This window comes from Triturus cristatus, chromosome 12 (assembly GCF_964204655.1).
Source record: "Triturus cristatus chromosome 12, aTriCri1.1, whole genome shotgun sequence".
NCBI classification, from domain to species: Eukaryota; Metazoa; Chordata; class Amphibia; order Caudata; family Salamandridae; genus Triturus; species Triturus cristatus.
In genome coordinates, this window is record NC_140595.1 from 196,991,678 (window position 1) to 197,008,853 (window position 17,176).

Below are 17,176 nucleotides of genomic sequence, written 5' to 3' on the forward strand. Positions count from 1 at the left end.
TACGGAAATCTCACGTCCTTCGACATTGTCACATTTGCCAGACTGTGAAGCACTGCTCAGGAGAAGATCCCGCAATTCCCAGAGGAGCCCATTGCCTTTGCACCGCTGACACTGATAACTGCCACTACTTCCGATACCACACAGTGCTTGTCCCGGCTCTATGCCAGCATATCCCAAAACCAAGTGGTTGGGAATCTGTCAGCCCAGTGCACATCAGATGACAACTCGGGAACGTCCCTGGCGGATATGCAGTGGGGTTACTGCTCCATGCAGAGGGGACAAATCTCCCTGAACTACCAACACAAACTCTTACGTATTTACACCGAACATACAGTACACCAACACCATATAGATCCATTATGCCCTCATAATTGTGCCCGTTGCGGGGCAGATCACACAGATTTCTCATATTAAGCATGGGTCTGCCATCTGGTCTGAGTCTATTGGGCGGCGGTGCTGACCCATTTGGCTCAACGCTCTTCAGCCTACTCTTTCGTGACATTGCTGGGTCATGTTAAGTGCATCCCCAGAGGGTTAAGATGCTTCACGCCAATGGCATTGCTGTTGGCAAAATGTAGGGTGGTGATGCACTGGGGTAGCCATAGTGCTCCTCGAGCTATGGATTGGCTTCCAGATTCGGCCTTCTGTAATAATTGAACTGAAACCTACACAATGATGATCCTGATCACCTCACGACCCAGGGATATCTAGGGCCACCTAAGGGCATACCTAGCAGAACAGGATACTGGCGTCCAGGGAGATGGGTTTGGAGACAGTGATACCCCTGAGCTTGATGCCGCCGAGTAGGCCCCAACCAAGTTGATGGGCTGGACAACTTATTGCTTTGTACAGGGCCTGAGAGTAAGTCCTGAGATAATGTAGAGTCAAAGGTGTGGTGGGGCTTATGGTTGGGTGGTGTTATTCCCCTAGTGGAGGAATTGGTTTTATGGGCCATATATGCATACCTAGCGTCACCTCTAAATATGTCACACTGCAGCAGTGACCTATGATACCTGTAAACTCGTGGATCACATGCACAGATAATACCTTGTACCCTTTGTACTTAATTTGCTTGTCTTTACAATGGTAAAAAACATATAAGCACTGAGGGCCATATGTATGATTGTATTGCTTTACCCATGCATCACGCCTGGTCTTGCACGGGCAACACAATATTTAAATCACATTTATAAAGCAACACAAGACCACCATCTTGGTCCTGCATTTCTTGGTAAATCTGTAGAAAAGTAAGGCAGCACAAATCGCTGTCTTGTTTTAATCTGCACCCTATATTGTACATTCCTGCAAAATGTTATCTACATCCGTTCACCACTCCACTGTATACCTAACCACTGTATGCCACACTACTGTAAGATATTATACTACATATCGCTCCACTCTACGGCATTCTATTATGCACCACTCCAGTGTACACCCCTCCACTCTAAACCACTCCACTCCACTCTACTCGACTGCATGCAACTACACCTACGCCAGTCCACTGTGTGCTATTCCACTCAACCCCACTCCACTGTACACCAATCAACTCTACGCTATTCCACTGTATGCACCTCCACTCTACGACACTCCACTCCACTGTATGCCACTATACTCTACACCACTGCACTCTACGCTATTTCACTGTATGACAGTCCATCCTGCGCCACTCCATTCTACGGTATTCCATTGTATGCCACTCCACTATTCACTACTACACTCTGACAATCCACTGTATACTATTCCACCCTAGCCCACTCCAGTGTATGCTGATCCAGTCCAGGCCACTCAATTATACGCCAATGCACTGCACCCTAAGCCACTATACGCTATTCTACATTCTTAACTATAAATCACCCCTTCTCCATGCATTCGCTATACTCTTGTATATTGCATGACTTAATTAATGTGAAATTATAGCATTCAAGACAAATAACACTTATGGAATCTGAAATTACATAATTTTAGAGAACACACGGCATGGTAAAATGGTGAGTTATAGGTAATGTAGTGTGACGAGTGAGGTGATAAGAAAATAAAGTGCTGCGTAAATTAGAAATCTAAGTTATAACTATAACTTTAGAATTTCTAAAGTTTCAGTAGAAAGAATAAATAACATTCTCCTAGCTATAACTTATCTTTAACCTTTGTTTTTTTTATTGTGTATATATATATATTCCAATCAACTCTGCTCACTTCACTGTTCAAAGCAGGCACCGTTTACACGGGATCTGGGAAATGAGTTTAATTAGGCAAGACTAGTCGTAGGACGAAGCTTTTCGGTGGACACAGCCACCTTGATATATATATGTGTGTGTTTGTATATATATATATATATATCACGAAAACGACCTCCTTAGTGCAAAGAAATCCAGGCACACAACGGGGATTCTGTGGAAGCTTTTATTCACCGGTATTCAGCATTAGCATAATGCATTTCGACTCGCGTCTTCCTCAGATGCTGCTGATTACTCGTTGTTACTTGCTCCCTCCTTTTATGTATCCTCAGGCACTCCTATTGGTTGGAGAACAGCTGACCCTGCTGCCGTGACGGGACCGAGGTTTAATGCACAACTTCATGTCCCATAGTGCATTGTTCTAATGAGCACTGCAGTCGGGTTGAAAATAAAAGTACTGTAATTGCTGCTTAATGCCTCGTGAAAAGGGGGGGCCATGTGGTGGCGGGTAAAACGAATTGTGTGTGTTGAAGGCTTCCTCAGTTCCCCAACGTCCAGCCCCAGCAATGAGAACAGCACAGGGCCCGAGACAAGCTGTGATCATGCTCACCTCCCTGTAGAGTATCAGGCTGCCAGATAGCAGTGGCCACTAGTCTGGTCCATTCTTGAGGCGGTCCTGGTCATATCGATCCCTTGATAAAAGTCCGAGTTTGCCAGCAAACGACCAGGACAACTTGATGGACGGGTCCCTGTATCGCGCTCCTGGCAGGCGCGAAAAACATCACGAAAACGACCTCCTTAGTGCAAAGAAATCCAGGCACACAACGGGGATTCTGTGGAAGCTTTTATTCACCGGTATTCAGCATTAGCATAATGCATTTCGACTCGCGTCTTCCTCAGATGCTGCTGATTACTCGTTGTTACTTGCTCCCTCCTTTTATGTATCCTCAGGCACTCCTATTGGTTGGAGAACAGCTGACCCTGCTGCTGTGACGGGACCGAGGTTTAATGCACAACTTCATGTCCCATAGTGCATTGTTCTAATGAGCACTGCAGTCGGGTTGAAAATAAAAGTACTGTAATTGCTGCTTAATGCCTCGTGAAAAGGGGGGGCCATGTGGTGGCGGGTAAAACGAATTGTGTGTGTTGAAGGCTTCCTCAGTTCCCCAACGTCCAGCCCCAGCAATGAGAACAGCACAGGGCCCGAGACAAGCTGTGATCATGCTCACCTCCCTGTAGAGTATCAGGCTGCCAGATAGCAGTGGCCACTAGTCTGGTCCATTCTTGAGGCGGTCCTGGTCATATCGATCCCTTGATAAAAGTCCGAGTTTGCCAGCAAACGACCAGGACAACTTGATGGACGGGTCCCTGTATCGCGCTCCTAGCAGGCGCGAAAAACATCACGAAAACGACCTCCTTAGTGCAAAGAAATCCAGGCACACAACGGGGATTCTGTGGAAGCTTTTATTCACCGGTATTCAGCATTAGCATAATGCATTTCGACTCGCGTCTTCCTCAGATGCTGCTGATTACTCGTTGTTACTTGCTCCCTCCTTTTATGTATCCTCAGGCACTCCTATTGGTTGGAGAACAGCTGACCCTGCTGCCGTGACGGGACCGAGGTTTAATGCACAACTTCATGTCCCATAGTGCATTGTTCTAATGAGCACTGCGGTCGGGTTGAAAATAAAAGTACTGTAATTGCTGCTTAATGCCTCGTGAAAAGGGGGGGCCATGTGGTGGCGGGTAAAACGAATTGTGTGTGTTGAAGGCTTCCTCAGTTCCCCAACGTCCAGCCCCAGCAATGAGAACAGCACAGGGCCCGAGACAAGCTGTGATCATGCTCACCTCCCTGTAGAGTATCAGGCTGCCAGATAGCAGTGGCCACTAGTCTGGTCCATTCTTGAGGCGGTCCTGGTCATATCGATCCCTTGATAAAAGTCCGAGTTTGCCAGCAAACGACCAGGACAACTTGATGGACGGGTCCCTGTATCGCGCTCCTGGCAGGCGCGAAAAACATCACGAAAACGACCTCCTTAGTGCAAAGAAATCCAGGCACACAACGGGGATTCTGTGGAAGCTTTTATTCACCGGTATTCAGCATTAGCATAATATATATATATGAATATATATATATGAACACAAAGTTTGTAGCTGTTCCCAAGCCTCTGGTTCGGCGGGCTCACGGCTGGGGTAGCCACCCCCAAAATTCTGTACGTGTGAGGATATATATATATATATATATATCGCGTCAACCTGCTTATATTTGTTTGGAGTTAAGTATAGTAGGCCTATACTCACCTATATATACAAATCTTGCTGATAATTAGGCCATCTTTATTTTGGGTAATATTAAGGGCCCGATGTAGGTAATTATGAAATACCGATTCCTAAATACCGAATTTTACCGATTCGGTATTTAGGAATCGGTATTTAATATGTAGCTAATAATTCGGTAAAAAATACCGATTCAGTAATATTCGTTATTACCGAATCGGTAATACCGATTCGGTAATAAGGAATCACCTTCCCATTCATTCCTATGGGCCTGGAGGCCCATAGGAATGAATGGAAAGCCATTCACTATTACCGATTCGGTAAATACCGAATCGGTAATAAGGGGAGCATATTCAAGGGTGGCAGGGTGTCACATTGACACCCTGTTGCACCCCTGAATCGTGCATGTGTGCACATGAGGCGCACATACATGCCCTTAAGCCCTAAGGGCATGTATGTCTGCCACATGGCGCCTTTAGAAAAGCAAATTATTGCTATCTTAAAGGTATTCGGTATTTACCACCAACTTGTAGTTGGTGGTAAATAGCGAATCCTGAATGCAAAAATGCACTCACTTGAGTGCCTCCTACATAGCTTTTAAGGATTCGGTATTTTACCGATTCCTTAAAATGAGGATTCGGTATTTTACCGATTCCTTACAATAAGGAATCGGTAAATTACCGAATGCTTAAAACCTACCTCCTACATTAGAAAGGGCTAAATACCGGTCGGTAACGGGAAAATTACCGATTTTCGGCCGTTACCGGCCGGTATTTAGCTACCTACATATGGCCCATAGTACGCTATTTAAACCTCAATATTCCAGTTCTATGGCATGGCACATAAGAGTCTTAAACATTGGAAAAGTCCAGAATTGAAAGCAATAATTACAGCAGGAGTCAGTGGGTTCCAGAGTTATGCTCTTGGTGACATGGGGCTGTGTGACTTGTAGTTGGATCCCCATGAGCGATGTCAGTACAGTGGAGGATGTTGATCTGTTTGTGAATGCAAGTGATGAAGATATCTTTCTAGGACTCAGGGATTCGTTCCTTGGGCCTCCTTTTTTCTCCCCTAGTAGAAATTGCTTGTAGCAGCAGAACATCGCTCAAATCCCTCCTTGCTCCATTCACGAACAAAACATTGGTCTCATTGTCTACCCCGTGCTGCTAAGACATGCTAGGCATAGCTCGTTGTTTTAACTGTCTCCATTGCCTTTGTGGCCTTAACACCTTCGTCTTCTCATCCAGGGGCCAAAGGCTTGGAGTGCTCGCCATCCACCCCAACCATGAATTCCTACTTCTACAAATTCATGATTAACCTGCTGAAGCGGTTCAGCAGCGAGCGCAAGCTTTTGGAAACTAGAGGAGCCTTCGTGATCAGGTAAGGCTCTGATGTTCCTTGTATCGTGGTTGACTTCTTATGTGCCAACCTGTCTCTCATCTGCTGCCATTCGGTGCCGCCACAGCATGCTGGTAAAGACCTGGGTCACCTTGGCCTGGGAATCTGTATCTTTATCCGCCATGGAAAATCTAATACTGCATATTCACAAGCCATTGATTGGCTTGCCGTCATTTCTTGTTTGCCACTCTGCAGTCGGATTGTGAAGTATGTGTTGCGACAGTCACATACGACAGAGGAACACTTTGAACTATCAGATCAGCACAATTGGACAGTAACCACACCTAGAGAAAGATTGAGTGCCCTATGGCTGAGTTCTGTAACCCAAAGGTAGCAAAGTATTGAGGACACTACCCCTACAACTAAACTCAACAGCCCAAAGCTATAGGGTTCAACCCCTTTGGTTGAGCTCACAACGCACAGGTATAGACATATTGAGAGTCCTGACACTACAGCTTAGTTCCCTACACACACATATAGAAGTATAAAGGGCCCCGCCTTTATAGCTGAACACACAATCCAAAGGAATAGAAGTATAAAGGGTTCAAACTGTACAGCTGAGCTCACGACACAAAGGTATAGCAGTATTGGGAGTCCTAACCCTACAGCGAGCTTACAACACAAATGCATACAAGTTTAGAGGGTCCGAACCATACAGCTGAGCTCACAACACAAATGCATAGAAGTACTACATGTACTACCCTTACAGCAGAGCATACAATACAAAGGTATAGAAATACAGAGGCGCCTATAATGCTGAGCTCACAACACAAAAGTATACAAATATTAAGAGTACCACCCCTACTGCGGAGGTCCCAGCACAAGGGTATAGAAGTATAGAGGGTCCGATTTGTACAGCTGAGCTCAATAACACAAAGTTATCAAAGTGTTTTGTTGGACCTAGCTCTAAAGCACAGGTCACCAGCACACAGGCACAGAAGACTGAGATTAACAACACCCAGGAACACAAGGACAGAAACGACTTCTCCTTGTCCTGAGATTAGCCTGGCTCCAACATGAGACAGTGCTAGGCCGTTGCCCTTGTCGTATCTAGGGGAAGCAGGCTGGACGCCTCTTACTAGCAGCAATGGTGCCTAGCTGGGGGATACCTTTTGTGTAGAGAATTACGGATGATTCCTCCAGCGCTGCACTCTGGCATATGGAAACTGAAGATCCCTGATCCGCTCAGATGTATTCCCAAAGGTGCATAAGCATTTCTGTCTGCAGGTTTCCATGGAAAATATATCTGTGTTGTATGTTCAGTGTGATTACTGGTGATGAGAAGCCATCTTGCTAGACTCCATGTTCCATCAGTGATATTGTCAGCTGTTATTTCACTCCTAGAAGCTGGAATAATGAACGCACTGCACCCAGGCTATTCAATAGCAAAGGGGGTTTGTAGGAATAAACTCGAGGGAGCCACCGATGCATTCCATCCCGGAACACTATTGGCTCTTAGAACCAGCCTTGCAGAAGGGACAGTGCGTAATCCTTTCAGTAACATCAATGGCTGCCCTAAACAGCCTCAAGAGTAGATCTTGTAAGCTGAACTTTGTAACCTTGTTGGCGCCTATGCACAGCCTCACAGAGGGGACCCTGCTTATGTATTTATGAAGGTTTATGGTCACAGGACAACTTACTGTACAGCAAATTCCGAGCCTGTGACTACAGATGCTTCACACAACAGTTGTTAAATATTGCGACTATGGTGTGTTCATTGAATGCGGAGGAGGGCTCCTTGCTCATGGTCAGGATATCTGCATGCATTAAATTAATACTCAGTGAATCCAAACAGAAATCCTTTCCCTAGTCCTTGTTCATCTTGAAAATCTGCTGTAGATCTGCTCGGCCTTTATTTACGCTGTACTGCATTGTAGATTATATAGCGCTTTATACCACTATCTGATGTGCCGATGCACATTTTCGGACAGGTAGTAAGCTATGCCATAGGGAGGTGCGTAGTTGGCAGAGTGGTGTATTGGTTTGATCCTATGTGGGAACCATTTTGGTGCTGTGTGTGAGTAATCAGCAAGGTTCCCTTGTCTGGGTGTGCAGCGTCTACCACTGTGATGGAGGTAACGGTGTGAGAGATAGGTGTGCAAATTATATTTCAAGTTAGGACAGCTTCGCATTTCACTGCCCCAGAGAAGCAGTGGTGTGCTGTGTACGTACACACCAAAAAAAGTGTTATAGGAGATGGCCCAGTAATCCATATGGCAACATGCGCTGGGCAGAGATTTTGTCAAATGAGTAAAGTCATTGCTAATGGGCAAGGATGGAAGTGGTGACATGAGCAGTAACCATAAAAAAATGTTCATGTTTAATAGTTTGTATTGACTTTTGTATACATCACACAACAGGTGGATGGAGTCTTGAAGCATGAACACCCCCCAACCCGACCATTCTCTTGTACCCCCTTCGTCCCTTCCCACGTGACACCCTTCTACCCCCATCAGTGAGGATATCAGATCTGTCGCCATTTTGTGTCATTACAAGGCACACAACTTTATTATCAGTACAAACTAGGAGAAATATAACATTTCCCCATTTCATTCTCAGTTATCTCTCTAATGCACTTCATGTTCATCTAGTATTTCTCTAACGTTAGACTTTTCTAAAGGATATGTAGTAACTTTTCAGGGTTCCCTTACTCTCCTCAGCATTCCCCTGAGTTGCCAGTGTCTATTACGTGCAATTGTTTTCGTGTGTAGCACCAACTGTATTTTGCTGTTGGACTCTTTGCCTTGAGCGGGTCTGGCTAATGACATTTTTTTCCTACTGCTTTTTATCTAGTGTAATGCCTAACTCTCTTTCCCACTTAGTCTGCCAAGCAAATTTGTTAACGTCTTGGTTGGAATTTCTTAACGCATGTTTGTTTGTTTTTTCGACCAAATGTTGCATGTTAGTGAGTCTTTGCAAAAGCACTCAAATCCATTGAGGCCTCTTGTTTCTTCCTTCATCACCCACTGTGCAAGGCCAAGTGGCAGAGCTTTTTTTATTTGGACCTTTTACTCGCTCTCTGGAAGCCCATACCCTTCCTTAACCACCTCAAAAGTATTCATTTCTGCCAACTGGTAAAGGTCTCTCTATAACATCCTCCCTTCTTCCAAGCATTACATTGAGTTCGATCTTTACCTGCGGCAAAGTTCACGTTGCCGAATAATGTGTTAGACCCCATATTGTTAGCGTCACCCAAGTGGCAGGCGATATATACTAGTTTCGGCTCTGCTGTGTTTGTGAAATCCATGGTACCTACCCCAGTATTCAGCTTGTCTGGTTCTGATCAATAAAATACCAAGAATTATCAGTTTTAGCTTTTAACCATTCTGCTATATAATGAAGTTGGACTGCTTGAAAGTAGCGCAGTGTGTCAGGTACTCCTAAGCCTCCCTGCCTTGGGTGTTTACCGAATTGTTTCCAATTTAGCAGTAAATGTTTAATGGCCAAATAAAATTATTACAAAGTTCCTAAAGTTTAATGCATACATTTTGTTTCACCAGTAGATGTAAAGTGTCAAGTAGTATAATATTTGGAGTGGTAGCACCACTTTTTGGCCGTAATATAGCCTACCCAGGACAGAGCGTAGTTATGCCATGATCGTATCACCACACATACCTCACGTGTTAAGTATGCATAGGTCTCTTAGGCACTTATTCACAGATTGGGGATCGGTTTAATTCCCAGATAGAGCTTTCTACTGACCGAAGGAATGGAATAGAATTCCGTAAATGTGTTCGCAACTTGTGCACCCTCACTTATATCAGAACCTCTAATTGAGGAAGATTTATCTTGAACCCAGTATTCCTATAAAGTCCTTCAACTCTACCAGAAGTGTTGTTAGGGATCGTTTCAGGTCTTCTAACCTCTCCAGCCGGTCATCTGTAAACACTGTAATTTTAAAGATATCTATTCTCATACACCTATGTTAAACGCATGGAAGCGGCCATCAGCTTTACAAATACACCTCATGAGTGAGTAAAAAAGTGGAAACTGAATCAAGGTTGGGACCTACCACAGAAAGTATGCTATCTTCAAAAGGCCCAGATTTCACCTACCCCTGCTAGGCCACAGGAAAGCAAATATTTTAGGAAGGGTTCATGCCCAAAGCCTCTCGTGCTCCGGAAGACTCCCAAATGTGAACAAGCCCTTATCTGGTTATGGCTCAGACCCTAGCCAGACTGGTACCTGGTACATGCGAGCGAGAGTGAGAGACAAAGCACTTGGTAGGTCGCTGACCTAACAACACGAGCATGTATCGGCCCATCCCATGATACCCATCTGTCTTCACCTCCCAAGGCAAGCCCAATGTTTTTTCTTGGATCTTTAGGGACCCTTGTCCCTGCCCTTGTATTCCCTCTTTCACTATAAGTAGCAGGTGACATTTCATGGCAAAAAAGAGACAATGGGTGAAAGGAAACTTAACCTACTTACATTGTTCCAGCTAGAACAGTAGTATGATAAGCAGTCGGATCCCACTTCTGTAAATGGCATCGAGGTCAGCAGAGGTACAAGCATGAGTTCTCTCACTGTATGAGCAAGATTGATCGAAGGCCCTTGCCACATTTGAGGTGAGAAGACCAGGGTAGGGAGAACCTGAGGGTGCGGAGTGGGAAAGCAGAGCCTGGGCTGAGAAAAAGTTGGGTCTGTAGACCTGGCCAGGCCTCTGCACACAACCTATACTTGACAAGGAGGACAGGAAAGGACAGTAGCAAGCCCTTGCGGCAATAGTGGATATGGACTAAGAAGAAAACTGGAATAAGCAGGGGTCCACTTATGACCAGCAGATACACAAACATGCCCGCAGTTTCAATCAAACATTAGCAAAGCACATGGGTCTTGCTTTTTGGCTTTGCCGATGAATTTATAGATGTTAGACAGTACTGGCAAAAAGAAAAAAAACACAATGATGTGTGAATGCACTGTACATCATAATTTATGCTCGTGGAAGCCATGACGCTACAGCAGCCCTGGCATGATAACACATACACACACACATATAGATATATATATATATTTTCTCATGCATACATCATCTAGGGGTGGGCTAACCGCTGAAAGTTGAATCCAGATGTCTGGTTGTGGCTGAGCTAGAGGTCCTCTTGGACTCTCGAACTGAAAACAAGCTCAGCTTTCATGTGGCTTCTGCCAAATGTACCCTCGCTCTAACCTCATGCGACAAGAATTAAAGACAAAGCCTGAATCTTTGATGTAAAAAGCAGAAAGGGAAGAGATACACATCTAGTGGCTGAATTGCGCGATGTGAAATCAGAAACCCTTTGATTAATCCCTGCTTCCTAACTTGACCACATGTGTGATTCTAGGTAACTATTTTATTTCACTAGCCTGAAAACCTTTTGTGCATGATTTAAAATATTATAATGTTGCTCCATTTACTACAAATATCTAGGCCACTTTTAGGGTACACTTGACAACTGACTTGCCTCTTAGTTCACTAATGGCATTGTTGTCAATGCGGGGGAGGGCTGGAATTTTTCTAACTTCGTGTTTAAACTAATGATTTTAATAAATGCCTCTCAGTGCCGTGATTTAATCTGATAAACTAAGGTGACACACTCCCACATGTTAAAGAAAAACCCTTTTGTTTTTAATTTTAAAGATATTTTCACATATTTTTGCATGACAACGAATCTGCTATGTTTTCTCGGCTGTGGCTCGGCTCTTACTGTGATTTGGCAGCCCCACCCACCTTTTGCGTCATCACATCTGTAGGCGCATATGTCCAGATTTAGCGGCTGTTTCGTGTTTTTTACTGTTTCAAGGTGACATATGCTCATTAAGGAGCAGAACATTTCAAAAATAAAATGTGTTCAAAAGTGCATTCACAGAAAGTAGTGGGTCAGTAGCACATTGCAGCTGCTCAGCCCTCCTAAAAAGTGAATTTAAAAAAAGGAGAACTGGGAGGGGTGTAGGGGCTGGCGGTTGTGGGTGGACCAGTTTAACCCTGACGAGTGCCAGGGGAGCAACAGAGGTGCAGTTTTAATTTTTGAAGAAGCATAGTGGGATGGGAGGGTTGGAGAGTGATACAGAGAAGTGGCAGCACAGTGGGGTGAAGAGAGAAGCAGCACAGAGAAAGCAGGAGCCAGCAAGCAAAAACGTGCACTACCTGAATGTAAGCAGTGAAAGGGCACCAGTCATCCAATCAGAAAGAAGTAAATAGGAAATGCTCTGGTTGCTAGACCAGCAATTTATAGGGAGGGAAACCACTGAATAAGAAGTGTGGCAATGAGAAGGACAACGTTCTCATGTCAAGTGCAAGGAGTGGCCCAAAGCAGAATATATGTATATGTTGTTTTTATCTTATCATATTTTTATTGAAGTTGTTCTCAAGAAAATAAAATCAAGAAGCAGTACGTGATCTGGTGTACATATAAACACGCACTAATAATAGACCATAAGAGCTTGAAAGAAATAACTTGTTTGTATCTAATCGAAGAGATATTGCAAGTGACATATCATGAGCTCCTTTGTAGTTGGATTAAAGGAAAGGTGTAGAAAAGAGAGGGAAATGGAGATAGAGAAGAGAAATAAAGAAAAAAGTGTGCACTTAGCTAGAGTGGTGCTGAGAAAGGATGTAACATAAAAAGAAGGACCCTTGTGTGGAAATACTACTGTAGACAGTCCATGTTAAAGGGGGTTGATTTTTTTTCTTCTAGGTAGAAGTCTAGAGTATCCCATAGTAATCTAGAGGAAGTGATATTAAAGTTGTCATTTTGTACGATATTATCAGCACGTCTAACATAACAAACCCAGGTCCACTGTGTGTGATCCAAAATATTATTATAGTTTTGCCACCCTGAAAGAACAGTTTTGAGGCCAATTGTAACAGATCCAATAAAAAATAAAGTCCCATCTGTTTAGTGTAGACTTAGGTTTAATTGTTGGATGGCCCGGAGTAACTATTGTATGATTAGGGTTAAGCGTAGTATTGAATATTTATTTTATGGTGCATTCTATATTTTCCCAGTAGGAGTGAATGTGTTCCCAGTATAAAAAAAAGTGTTCAAAATCACCCACAATTTCGTTACAATCCCAGCTGAGGATCGAGTCAACAAAAACTAGTGTGTGTAAGCTTGTAGGGATGCGGAGGGCTCTGTATATGGTCCAATATTTGAATTGTGAGATCAACGGAGAAATTTTGTGGCGAAGAATAGTATCCCATATTTGTTCCCTTGTTAATTGTCATGGAGGTGGAATATTATTGGTTATGCAAGTCTCTGTCCATTTTTCCTGAATATGGGAAGTGTCTAAGCGAACATGCTTCTCTAAAAGTTTGTAAACTGTAGAGGCGATATGCTTGCTTGATTTTGATTCGAGAAATGTATTACAACTAGAAGCATGCGTGGTACTAGCTTCCTAATTGTTGCTTTAGTTTATATAAAGTTATAGGACTCTGAAGATTGGATCTTGAATTTCTCAGTGATTTGAGCGGATGAGAGCGGAGACTTGGAGGAACCTGGGTCTTTAACAAGGAGAATGCCGGAGAACGCCCACACTTCCCAAAATTATGATTTAGGGTTGTAATTGCTATGCGGATTGAACTAGATAGAGCAACCTTCCTATTTTTTCAGATTGTTATGAAAAAAATTATCAAGTGATTTTACAGCTAACATAGCGTTTTATTTTTTTAGAATCGATTGAGGTAGTTTGAAATGTTTTAGAGTAAGTAAGTTTACAAGGGATCAACTTCAATGTAAAACTATGAGGAATATATGCGTATGTTTCATTGTTTTAGAGTCAGTGGGTCTTAAACAACAGACAACTCTAGCTAGCCTGTAGGGAAGACCTAACAATGTATGCACATTTTCCCTCAAGTCACTAAAGCCAACAAGGTTGTAAATCAATATAAACAAAGTCTCTCAGTGGAGGTATCTGGAAATAAGTATTTTTGTGTACACTTTCTCTGGTGCACCTCTGAGAATCTGGAACTTCCACCTAAGATTTGCACCAACTCATCTGCTATTGCATTCAATAAGGAACCCAAATAGATCTTGTTGAGCAGATGTTTTCCACTCTGAATCTTTGGCTGCTGCAAAGACAACTCAATAGACTAGTGACCTTGAGATTTCCTGACACCCTTCGGACGAGAAAAGAGGCTGGAGTTCCTCAGCACCCTGCTGCTCTTTGGCTAGCCACATGACATAAGTACCCTTGGGGCCCTACCTGAGTCAGGGTTCACAAGGCGCGAGGTACACAAGGATGGATGGCTTCCACATACCCTGACAGTCATGGTACTGTTGATTTGTGCTGTATCAGTTTAACAATGTATGCAGTGTATTGTGTAGTATAACTGTTACTTTTTTTTACTATATCTCACTACTGTCTTCTGTCAATGTTTGATCTACAATTAAATACCGTAAGTTGTAATTAGCTGCCTTGTACAGTGCTCTGATAGCATTGTCATGTTTGCACTCTAGAAAAACTCTTGAATAAATAAAAATGCAGTTCGGGTCTGGTGGTTCAAGACACGAGTCTCAAAAATTGTAGCACTCAAAACAAGCATTGGAAAAGCCAATAGGTTGCAGCAATGCAAGAGCTATTGGTGCTGTCAATGTGAATGTCTTTTAGCCATGTTGTATATAGCAGCACATCTGCTGTTCAGCATGGCTGAAACTCACAGAAAAAGTTATCTTAGGCGGGCAGCACTGGCTGCGCCATATTGCTTTTTTATCTGGCAGGAGGGGTGGGCAAAAAGCACAACACTGGGGGCGGAGAGACCATGCATGTGCTGGGTAGCCTAGACCTAAAATTAACGCGTCCTTGTGTAATGTAACTGTTGCTCATGTAAAGTGCTCCAATGCCATTGGGTTGAGTTTGCTCTAGAAAACTGCAAAAAAAAGCAGTGTCAGTGCTGCTCTCAGCAGAAGGGGGGAGGCAGGAAGTGCATATGGAATCTCGTCCTTGTGTTTCACAGTCTAATAGTATCCGGGCTGTAGGTAGAAAGACAAAGATAGAGGGGGGAAGGGCAAGAATAAGTGCCAGGGGGAAGGGGCAACTGGTGAGTATAAAGGGAGGGACACCCCTTTAGACTACAGCATTTCAGGTCGTAACTTGCAATATGAATGGGCGGGCAGGTGGGAGGGGAAAGGAGCGACTGATTACTACAGCATTTGAGGTCGTAACTTCAGGGCTCGAGTTGAAATACCACGCGGGTGGACGGCGTCCTTCCGCTTATTTTACCGGGAGCTCGATAGCTGGAGCAAATGGAGCCACACATTCACTCTTTGGCCTCTCTCAGGCGAGATCGGAGCTCATTCAGAACGCTGCTCACGCGCTGGCTTCTCTGATGCAATCGTATCTAAGGGGTGAGCGAGGGGAGGCAATGAGTCTGATGGTGCAAGCCACCTTTCGTGACGTCACTTCCTGTCGTGACGTCAGCGTCCCCCAACTTCTTGTTTTTTAGGACTTGTGCCCTGCGTAACTTGCAACATGAATGGGCGGGCAGGTGGGAGGGGAAAGGAGCGACTGAAAACACAAGCACTCATATGGAGTCCTTTATCACAAATTAAAAAGTAGCTCCAAAAACGTAAGCAGTGGATGGATAAACGTTCTTGGTCTATGCTCCTGGGAAGATCCAAACACAAGAAGAGGCAGGACGCATGCATGCCATGACAAACTGGAACAAAGGATATGAGAGCAACGTTGAAGCTAACAAATGGTAAACCATGGGCGGGCTGTAAGCTCTTTGATTGCAAACATGTTTCGAAGAGACAGGGCATGAGCCGTCCAGCTAAGACCTAAAACGGTCCCTGTGCACGCTTTACTTGTCCCATTCAAATCAATGCTGCCAGAAACATGACTTAGTTGTGGCCCCTAAATTTGGCTCTAGTTGCGCCTCTGGTTGTGGCTCTTGCACATGGCTTTAAGATGAGCAGAGGAACAGCATTCTCAATCCAGCATATCCAAGAGTCAAAGAAGGATCGCACTGGAGGTGAGAAAGGCAGACCAGGGCAGGGTGGAGCTACAGGAGGTGGGGGATACAGTGAAGTCTGGGCAAGATGGGGAGGGAGCAGCAGCAGATAAGGTAAAAGATCATATCGGAGGGACGAACCACCACATATATAGAAAAAGAGCCGACAGATCGGGCTACACCCCCTAAAGATGGGGTTCTAGCAGCTTTAGCAGAAGAGTATGGTGGACACCTACTCCTCTGCATTGAGTGCAGGGTTGCATTTATCATTTACCCAATCCTGGTTAGGGGAAACCATTGCTCTGGGTTTAAGGAATTCGGATTTGAAGAGCCCCATCTGCCCATGAGCCTACGCTTCTGTTCGTCGATTTCCGATTGCTGCATCTGCCTACAGTCCGGTGCATTTGCTTAACCGGACATGTTAGGTTCAGTCTGAACTCTCTTTCACTTTTAATTCCCGTGTGTAGGTGGCTGATTGGCAGAGAAGGCTGGTGGTTGGATGGTCATATTCAAGCCTCAGATTCACAGCGAGCATGCTCTCTTTCTGTTACCAGTGGCTGTCACATATATCTTCCATCCACTGACATCGCTCGTTGCGTTAAAGAGCCCGTGCGTTCTTTCCAGTAATAATCGTAGCGTCTATAAATACCCACTTTAATAGAAGACCCTGCCTGGGTAGCTCTTCACATTGCTGCGATCAAGCGAGCTTTTATAAAGAGAGCACCTCCTGTCAGTGACACTGTCGACGACAAAAAAGAAAACAAATAACAGGCACAGAGGAGGCTTTGCGATTTTTGACGCATGTACGTTTGGAGCGGCTAATAATCTTGTTTAAAAAGCCTTTCAGATCTTGTAAAGAGTGACGGCCGATGGCTGGAGCCCCGAGGTGTCACTTTGAGGTTGCACACACATTAATTCACCCGCATGCTGGGGGAGTGGGCGACCAGCCCCAGGTGGATTGCTGCCTTGTTAAGCCTCCTGTCGGTTCCCATTTCCGCGGGGAATAGAGAGACGGGCGCTCTGAAGCGCGCGCCGCAGCCATGGCGCTGCTCGACGGGCGGACGTGCGTGCGTCAGTGCGTTGTACGTTGTATGAAAGCCGCCTTTTCAGGCACAGACGAGCCTGTTGTGTATAATGACTTGAGTGGTCTGTGTAGTGGAAGAGGCGGTAGAGCTGTGAGTGCCGGACGCACGTTATAGATAACGCAGTAACTGTACAATAACCAAACAAAGCACAGTAGCCCAACAATAACCATACCAAACCGTGATGGAGCAAAGAGGCTACAACCAGTTGTCTGCAAATACATGCTGCCAAAACTATGCATGACCTGACACAATTAGTAAAGCAGTGACATGTCATTGGTACCTGCCCAAATGTCTGTGCTAGCATCCAGAAGATG

General features: G+C 44.5%; 1 protein-coding gene across 4 annotated transcripts in view; it reads left to right on the forward strand.

Moving 5' to 3' along the window:
• The window catches only part of VAC14 (VAC14 component of PIKFYVE complex), a 1,500,963-nt gene that overhangs the window by 917,180 nt on the left and 566,607 nt on the right, over nucleotides 1-17,176 (forward strand). For all 4 annotated transcript variants that reach the window (XM_085639779.1, XM_085639781.1, XM_085639778.1 and 1 more), the window contains exon 15: nucleotides 5,699-5,831. In XM_085639779.1, the coding sequence (XP_085495905.1) occupies nucleotides 5,699-5,831 (133 nt within the window). The remainder of the gene's footprint in view (nucleotides 1-5,698; nucleotides 5,832-17,176) is intronic.